Here is a 9,896-nt window from a genome sequence, read left to right on the forward strand (position 1 = left end):
TGGGTCTCCTGCTGTTAGCTAAATGCTGAAAATAAGCAAAATATTGATCCTCTGACCATTTACTAGTACAGAGGTTTATTTATGCATCTTAATGAGCCTTGCAATTAGTCTGATGGGCTTTGTTGCAGGTGCTGAGTTGGTGCCTTATACAGTCACAAGAAGTAGAGGAAACTACAAATAATGTTAAAAATCTCTCAGAAGTGTCGCTGATGATGACCTTTGGTGGCTAAAGCCCATTGCAACTGGATTAAATATCCTGCTGTTCTTGGTGGGCTTTGGACAAAGCCCTTCTTCTGTTCCTGAGGGAGCGGTGCCTTGCCCACCGATTATAAGCGGATCATTTTTGTGTTGCTCATTTGTTAGTATCATCTTGCCTGTGTCAGGTTTGGTTCTGCCACCCCATCTCCTATGGTACCTTACATCTTGAGGCAGAGTTGTAGTTCCTCTTTGGAGGCTGTGGCGACAGCTTTGTACAAGTGAGTTCAAGTGGCAGAGTTGCTGGAGTAGGCTTGATGTGCTCAGAGTTGCGTAATCATGAGCTCTTAACAGAGAAAAGGAGAAAACTGTTTGGGATACTAAAGGCTGATACCTATCCAGAAAATTTGAATTGTGAGGCCTTAACGTTCAATATGTAAGACATCAGACTTTTCAGTAAACTCCATCTGAAGAGGCAGTGTAACGAAAGTACAATGAGTACAGTTCTGCTTTTTCCTTGTGAGACAACCACACCGATGAAGTAACTGACTTCTGTCCGTTCCTCGTGTGGTCACTTCTGACAGCTCTTACTCCACAGTGCTCCACTAGTGCAGTGCCTGATACTTGATCTCAGTAAATCTGCTAATATGCAGCCAGCTGATGGGGGGAGATGGGAAGGGGTGTTGTTACAATGATATTGCATTTTATTTTCTAAAAACAGCTTTAGGGAGGATGAAGTTGAGATTCAAACTGTGACAGCAGTTTGACTGTATGTGACTCCCCCCCCCCAAATCCTATAGTAGTTTTTTTTCCCCCCTAACCTTTAGGAGGGGTGAGACATACAAGCTGGAGAGAGGGATAAAGTGTTTCTCATTAATACTCTTATTTGTGGTTCTGTTCTGAAAATGGAATTTTAAAATGGCAACTTTTCTAGAACAATGTTAGTTGTCATTAATCGCACAAACGCCGTGACTGCGCTGGGCAGTCTGTAAGCGCGGAAGAAGCCAAACACCTCTTGGAACTGAAGCTCTGTGTTGGCTCATCTCTCAGTTTTGCAAACTTACTCTTAACTGCAGATTCTGCCCACACTTTGAACTGTGAAACCTAATCAGTAAGGGCACGTGTGTGCAATGAGGGCAGAGTTTGCATAATAATAATTGGCTGTGAGCCAGGAGAGTTGGCTCTGCTGGCAGCTGAAGCTGAAACAGTCCATCAGCCTTATCCTGGGCTTGTCAGTTCAACAAGTCATTGTGGCAGAGGAAACACAGAATGCGATGCTGCCATTTTCAGAGTCTCTTTTCAAAATAGAATTGCTATGTACAAGTATATATTGAAAAAAATCCTATATTGTGGGTTTTTTTTTCTAATTGCTGTTGCTTTTCAGTACCTGGAAAGTTTAAAATATAAGTTGATATATCATGGTATTCTGAGAACTGAACTGTGTCGTCTTTTCCTAACTAGTGTTTTCTGGGTAAAAAAATATTATTTTTTTTGGTATTTAGGCTTTAGAAAGCTATTAAATTTAAGTTTGTGTAGGAATGTTCTGTGCTTTAAGATTGTCTGTTTCTTATATAGCAAAGCCAGCTCCACTAGAAATAAAACCTCTGCCTGAATGGGAAGAACTACAAGCCCCGGTTAGATCTCCTATCACCAGAAGCTTTGCACGAGAGTAAGTTTATCAGCTTTTCCTCATTCAGATTAATTGTTTTAATTGACTAGAGTGTTAATAAACTTGTGTACATCTGTATTATATTTTTAGCCTGTGTAATACAAATTGAGGTTTCCTTTGGAAGTGTGTGTGTGCGTATGTATGCACGTGTGCATTGAAACAAACTGTGTGTCCATATGAATTTTTATTTGTAGTATTAAATATAAAGGACTGTGTATAACCGGAAAATGTGACGCTCTAGTAAACTTGAATTAAAATTTCAGCTCTAATATGCTTATTTTTGTTGTTTACCAGGAGCTTTAAGATATTCGAGATGTATTGTTTGTAAAATAATTCCTGGTAATTAGCTCCTCCAGGTTTCCCATGTCTCCCAGACCGGATTCAGTTCATAGCACAACTTCCAGCAGTGACTCGCACGACAGTGAAGAGAATTATGTACCCATGAATCCAAATCAGTCCACTGAAGACCCAGTATGTAAAATCTACGTCTTAACTACTCTCTTCCTGTGCAGTCCTTACTTTTAAATCATGCAAACACAAATCCTTCTGCTCAACATCATCTCCCTTTATACTTCTAAATCAAAATAATAGTTAAAAAATCTCTGTAGAAAAACTGATTTTGGTAAGATTTTACTGAGGAAGTTAAGAGCGTAATCATATATAAAAAGAATGGTTAGTATACATATCTATTGTACAAAACAGTTCAATACATGACTGCGTTTTTTTCCCCCCTCCTCCCTAGAAACTGTCTCCTCTTGTCTGTAATTGCTAGTCCTGGGCTACGCACCAGTTCAGTATTACAACATCAAGGGAAATAAGCTCTCCTAGGACCTCTGAGACAAGCTTAAAAACCTTTATTAAAAGGACATCTTCCAAGAAATGTGGAAGGAACAGGGGAAAAAAAGGAGGATTGATATTTGTTTTTTATGTTCTATAACAACTGAGCTATGTGTCCTTTCATCAGGCTTCTTTCAAAAGAGAGGATAGAAGGCATCTTTGTGTACTGAAGGTCTATATTTTTATCCCCTTTGAGGGAGAATTTTCTCAGATAATAAAGTTTCAGATATTTAGCTTGCAGTGCAGTAAGTCAAATGCTGGTTAGGAAAAGTTAATGATGTGTGCTGTGGTTTTTGTTGGGGAGGTTGGTATGAGAAAAAGTACCAATAATAGTATTTTAAAGTAAACGAGTATCAGCAGACCTAGGCCTAAACTGAAATGTAGTCCAGGATACCCCTAAGGCACTGGAGGAGAACCTGTATCTTTAGCCCAGCTTTTGTTCAGTGTAGTTCAGTGCATTCACCACATCTTTACTGCTTGAGTTCTTAGCAGGGAATACAGCCGCATGTTTCATCTTTAAAGCATTATGAAAGACCTTCTTTGGGAAGGGCTTGTCTAGCACCTTTTTTTGTTCTGTTTGTCTGCCTCCTTATATGGCATGTGCTAGTCCATTTCACTACACCCCAGACTCTCCTCTTGCAGTGCTGCTTGCTTCTCCAGCCCCTGCTGCTCTGGATACCCTCCCCAGTCTCCTCCAGTCTCCCTCCCCTCCAGCTCACCATTGCTGCCCCTGGGTACCGCCTCGTAGGTCCCCCTGCGCCAGCCCCCTCCTGCTGACTTCTCTGCAGTAGCTCGGACTTGGTGCAAGCTCATGAGCCTGCAGAGCATCCTGGCTTGTGTTTTGTACCATGTCTGACCTGTTGGCAGTGCAGTGGGGAGCTGGTGATGTTAAAACTCAGCCCTTCTCTTGCAAGAGGCATTGGTAAGTAATTGGTAAGGTCCCACTTTACGGATGCCAGAAATGTCCCGGTTTACACAAAGGTTTGGAATCGCCTGTCCTTACAGCTCTGCCTGCAGCAGAGTCCCAATTCACATTGGGGATTTCCATTCATTTTTACAGTGCTGTTTCAGGGGTTTAACTTCAGTGCCAAGATCATCTGTTTAATATCACAGCTCAGGCAGCCTGTCTTTAATATCTTCTGCTTCCTTGCACCGTTCATTCTTTAAGGTTGTTCTACAGATTTTCTTTCTTTTTCATTTATGTATATTTAAAGTTTTTGTTTTCTAATGCATATGTTCTGCCTGTCTAGTTTGCTTTAAATAACAGATTATTTTCTGCTTGAAGAGTAATATCTTTTTATTTGTGCTGGAAATTTTGATACAGAACCTGTTTTTTGTATGTTAAATATGCAGAAAGTTGTTTAGAGAACTTGGGCAACAAAAATGAACTTTGTCTCAGTTGTTTGTGTTTGTCACCACTTAATATTAAATGAGTTGGATGATACAGGTATAATGGATAACTTCAATTTAAAAAGCTCAGCCCATCAACCTTTAACCCATAAAACATTTTATTTCCTAGAGAACCTGGACGTTTTTAGATATGTCAAGGCCTTTGCTTTAAAATGTGCCAATTACATACATGCTTTGGAAATTTTTACTTGTTCCAACTGCATCTTAGAAAGGAGTCCATATGTTTTCATCTTTTTCCGTCATCAGCTTTGAAGCATCCTGTTTGGACATGTTGTACTTCTGCTTTATTTAATAAAATCTGCAATATTCTGCTTTTTCTTTCAAGTTGCTGTCAGCCTTACCCTTCTGTCTTTCCTTCTGCCTTCCTCTTCATTTTTTGCTGACTGCTGCCCTCTGTCTTCCTTTTTTTTCTTTATCTTTTAGAGAAGAGTCCTTCTATTGTACTGTTCCTATAACACCTGTTAAGAGGGAGGGATCAGGCTGGGAGAGGACAGAGGAGGTGAGGTTGTACAAGTCTGGGCTAACTGAAATTTAGGTATATACAATGCAACTTCAGTTCAGGCAGCTCTACACAAATTTCCCAAAGTTTTAATCTTTTGGTCTTATCAGTTGAAAATACCTTTGACTTTCAGCTTAATCATGATGGCTTTTGAAAGAGATGTAAAAGGCTCATTTGAAGCTTTGCCAGTATTCTAAGGCTGAAATTCTTGTAAGGTATTTAAAAGCAATTTAAGGAAATAAAAAAGTTTGTAAGTAAGTAATGGTAAATTTGAGATGCAACATAACTTCATTTAAAAAGAACAAACCCCACTCAATTTTTATCTCATGATATGAAAGGGACGTTAGGTGGAAGGCACAGATTGGTTTGGTGGCAACCTTAAATCTTGGGGGTTGGTTTGGGGTGTTTTTCCTCCCATTGGCTTTTGAATCTGTCCCAGTTTCAAGTTAAAATATATCCCCTTGTTATACAGTGTCAATAAAATTTGTATGGTTTTACTGATTGCAAGAGATCTCAGTCAGTTCTTTAACCTTTAATATTTCAGCAGCTTATAATAAGTATATTTGATAATGTGAACCACTAGCATGTATGTTTGTAGCTGAAGTTATTTATATTATAATTACAGAACTTGTTTGGAAGCAACAGTCTTGATGGAGGAAGCAGCCCTATGGTAAAACCTAAAGGAGATAAACAAGTAGAATATTTAGATCTGGACCTAGATTCGGGAAAATCTACCCCACCTCGTAAGGTAAGCAAATCTTCAGCTCTTGCATTTCTGCTGTCAGGAGTTAAAAATTTCTTCACAAGTAGTTGCTGGGAACAGGGGGGGAGCCTCCAGCAAGATCACCCAAACTCGTTTGTCAAGTAGTCAATCAGAGAGCCTGTGTTGGACCTTTCAGAGCAACCCGTGCTTGTTCTGTATCTATTTGGGACATCTACTTACTTTTTGTTGTTAATTTATTTTAACATATGTTTTTTCATTCTTGCTTTTCCCAGAAGAAGAGCAGTGGTTCAGGCAGCAGTGTGGCAGATGAGAGAGTTGATTATGTTGTGGTTGACCAGCAGAAAACACTAGCACTGAAGAGCACGCGCGAGGCATGGACTGATGGGAGGCAGTCTACAGAATCTGAAACACCTACAAAAAGCGTGAAATGAAAATACTGCTTTTTCTTCAAAGAACAGAAAGGAGTTAATTTTGAAGAATTACAGAACCACAATGGCTGTGTTGTTCGACTGTACCAGTACCTGATTCACCGGTGTGTGAATAGGTTCTTGACCGAATAGGATGGAAGTCAAAGGACACTTCAAATATATCTAAGGAATTTTAAGATCATAAATTGGCTCTGTGGTCTCTGGAAAAATTGCAACCTGTACATAACATGTAAAATAGTATCGCTCAGCTTTCAGAAAACCTTTTGTTCTGTAGTTAACACATTTTGTAGTATTACTATGTTTATGCACTTTTTCAGTTACAATGTTGGTTCAGGTATTCCCAGTTAGTGTACCATAACGCCTAATTCATCTGGAGAATTTTTTTTTAATTTTTCCTTACACTACTATTCCTTAAAATTTTAGGTGAATTAAGCTACATGTAGATACAGAAATTAATATTTGAACTTCATTTTAACAACTTAAAATTGATTTTGCAGAAACACTTTCATAATTGAATAATCTACTTGAAATGCCAAGAGACGACCATTAGTTACATCCTTGTTTATATTTAATACACGCAAGATTATTTGGAAGTCTGCAGGTTACCTTCCTAACAAAAATTGCTGTGAGTTAATAATAATGAGCTATACTGGGTTTAGACCTACAATCCTGGCTTATGTGTTAGTTGTTAGTGGTGGAACTTCTATTGTATTTTATTAATGGCAGTGTTCTGTGTTCAATAGGTGAAGATTCTGCAGGGTGGGATCTTACACTTTTAAAGACTGAATAATTAAATATCAAGTAAGCCTGCAAACCACTGATGGCATGCAGTAATATTGTGATCTCACACTTATTAACAAGAAATAACCTTTATATTATTTACAGAAGGTAGAGTATATAAATCAGGTACGTACCAAAGCACTATTGTGCTAATACACTGATCAGGTTTAGACAATGAGCTTTAGTTTTGTACTATTTAGAAGTTCTAATGTCAATTTTCAGTTCAAGATTAATGGGACAGTTTGACATTCAGTGTTTGTAGTACTAGCAAAATACTGTGATTTTTGAATTAGACATTAATTCAAATGGAAATACTATGTTTTGACACCATAGTGCCCTTTTTACAATCTCTATTTTACTTTAATCTCCTGCTTGGCCTTATATTTAAATCCCTATGCAACTGATATTTTATATCTCTGTTTTTAAAAATTAGATAATATACTTAAATGATCCCCTTGTAAACCACTTGTTGCTCTTCCCTGGTACAGGATTTTAAGCTCTGTATACTGTGATCCTTTATTTTACTATGTCAGTTCCAAATAATAATCTGCCTTGGTTTAGAAATACTGTTTGTTATTTGGAAGAAGATAGAGTTCTTTAAATACATGAATGAGTTAGGTCTAGATAGAAAACTTACTAACACTTTTTTTTTTTAACATGAACACCCTCACATAAGCGGTTGGTTTTATTTTCCTGCCCAATTGTGTTATTTTGTCCAGATCATTTAAAAGTTGAGCGTAGAGCTGTGTTGTTTTCTGGCATGTTGGCCTTAGTACTGTGCCTAATCAACCATTGGTTGTTTCACTCCCCTCACAGCCACAACCTATGGTATGTAAATTATCTTATTAACAAAGGTTCATTTTTAAATTAGTAATTTTTTGATGCTTTGAATGTTCATTTAAAAAAAACCAAACTAAACACAATGCATTTTGAGGTGAATTTTAAATAAATCAAGTTGTTCAGTTTTGATGTGTAAGCTCTGTCCTGTGAAACAGCAAACCGAGGGTAATGTGTGTGTGAAGGTGCCGAGATACCGACCACGCTTTTTCAAAATTGTAGGTTACTTCTTAGTACCTCTCAAAAAAAAAAATGTACAGCTAAAACAATTCTCAGAAGGTATCTCTGATTTCAACCTCTGCACCAAGCAGGTAAATAATCTGCATTCCTAGTCTTCTGGGAGCCAGAAGGGGTGATGTGAGCCAGGGGACCTCAGGGGCTCAATCAAAAGTAGCTAAACTCTGTAAAGATGCTGGAGCTATAGCTCAATTCTGTTTTGACGGTCTTCCTAGCCAGTAACAAACTCTTCACTGATGCTGCAGTTCAAGCACCCATAGGCATGGTGAGCACTGGCTAACAGAAGTTTAGGACACTGGCTTTAAGCATGTTATCGGTGCAACGAGAGCAGTGCACCTCCGCTTATTTGTTATATAGTTGTCACTTTGGCTGTTTATCCTACGTAATTATTTTGGTGCTTGCCACTGGGGAGAAGAATCCATACTGTGGACTCCTGCACCTGTGTGTGCACCCAAGGAATAAGATGATGGAATATTTCAAACTCATGTTTCTTTATTCTCCCAATATATGGGATAATTTGAAGGAGAAGCTTTGAAAGGGCTGCTCATCTTTTACCTATCCCTAATCCATCTGTCCTTGAAACATTTGCCAAATACACAACTATGTATTATTTTTAAAACTCTTTGGGTTTTTATAATCGAGCAGTGATCTTGATATTTAGACACCTACACTGTGTTTTCAGATGTTGTGAGCATCTCTTGATAGTGAAATATGAACACCTCAAATAATTGGTTTCCTAGGTTTGGCCTCTCTTGTTGAACTAGTGATAGAAGGCAGTTCTGCCCTAAGTTTGCTGATATCAGTCCTTGGTTTGCAGATTACACTTAACTCTTTCTTCATTTTAAATTGGGCAGCGTTCACGATGTTAATTGTTGTTATGATTGAGAATACGCTCTTGATTTGAAGGCTTTTCCCCTTTTGTTAAGGAAAACAGCAGTTTTCAGCTTCTACAGACAGTAAAATGCTTTCTAAGTAGTAGTCTAAAATTTCTCTTTAATTAGATTTCTAAGCAGTTTTCTACCCCTACTTGCAGTAATACATTTTCTCTACTTACATGTTGTCCAAGGGCCGTTCAGAATCGGAGACATGATACTGGGGACGATACATCTCATTTTCACCTATAAAACTAGAGTGAGGCTTCATGCTGCAGGTCTCTTGAGTTCTTGGATAGTCTAAGGATGTGAATATTATACTGAAAATGTGAATCGTAAAACTGTAGGTGGTACAAAGCAAGACAGAGTGATGTTAGTCTTCTGTAACTTTCGGCTACTGGCTTTGTGAGGAAACTGTAGTTAGAGGGATGGATGCTGGTGGAAACTGCAGTAGCTGGCAGGGCAGAAGTAGTTTTGTCAGTGGTGTTTGTCAAGTATTTTTTTTCTAACAGGTAAGTTCGTTCTTCTTTCACTAAAACAATGTGTTACCAATTGAGGATGTAGTTTTTAGTGCTGTATATGTCATAAACAAGAGTAATTTTAAACTGCAAATAGACGTGTATAATAGGGCTTTTACAAATACACAAAAACTTACTCGTAGTGATCAAAAGAAAAACTTAGTGCCTTGTGCACCAAGATTGACTCTAAAGATGGTTTGGTATCACTTTATGCTATAATCTTAACAATGTGGTAAGCACTAATGGCCACACTTTTCCACACTGTGCTGTAATTACTGTTACCTCCCAAAGTGCAGGTGCAAACACTCAGCTGTTCTGTCCTGCTAAGAATTTGCAAAGAGACATTGAAAAAGATGAAAAGATAAAGATGTGATCATCACACTTTTGAACTTTACTGAGATCTGTATTTATGTAAAAAAAAAAAAAAAAAACCAAAAACAAACAATCCATTCGGGTATGGTAGTTGTAACATAGTGCCACACATAAGGCGTACAGACAAATTACAGTCCTGCTGTTTTAATTAAAAGTAATTGAGAGTTCATTGCTCCATATAGCTAAATAGGGAGCGATGGGCAGCGGTATAGCTTTCACATTGCAGTATGAGCTAAGCAAGATTTTTATCACAGTGAAATTTAAGCTTGGCTATTACTGATTGTAGCAGTCAATTTATATATATCGTAGTCTTGCAAAACTACTTTGGAAACTTAGCAGCCCTCAAACCTTCCACTCCCTCCTTTACTATAGAGCTTTGCCATGAAAAGCCAAGGGATGTTTATTTGCTCAAGAAAGTGTTATTGCCCTAAAGTATCAGTGTGTGATTTTAGAAAGCAATAATATCACTTGATCTGTTTGGATTGTTTTACACCTGTAGCTCTTAAGAAGCTAAGCAG

General features: G+C 38.1%; 1 protein-coding gene across 1 annotated transcript; it reads left to right on the forward strand.

Moving 5' to 3' along the window:
- The first annotated feature begins 1,772 nt into the window (after nucleotides 1-1,772).
- On the forward strand, nucleotides 1,773-7,102 carry LOC104472368 (GRB2-associated-binding protein 1-like). The gene is made up of 4 exons (XM_010088016.1): nucleotides 1,773-1,864; nucleotides 2,212-2,335; nucleotides 5,236-5,358; nucleotides 5,607-7,102. Exons 2-4 carry the CDS (start codon nucleotides 2,228-2,230, stop codon nucleotides 5,763-5,765), a joined length of 390 nt encoding a protein of 129 aa, XP_010086318.1. The 5' UTR covers nucleotides 1,773-1,864; nucleotides 2,212-2,227; the 3' UTR covers nucleotides 5,766-7,102.
- The last annotated feature ends 2,794 nt before the right edge of the window (nucleotides 7,103-9,896 follow it).

Source organism: Pterocles gutturalis, unplaced genomic scaffold, assembly GCF_000699245.1.
Source record: "Pterocles gutturalis isolate BGI_N339 unplaced genomic scaffold, ASM69924v1 scaffold48036, whole genome shotgun sequence".
Classification (NCBI taxonomy): Eukaryota; Metazoa; Chordata; class Aves; order Pterocliformes; family Pteroclidae; genus Pterocles; species Pterocles gutturalis.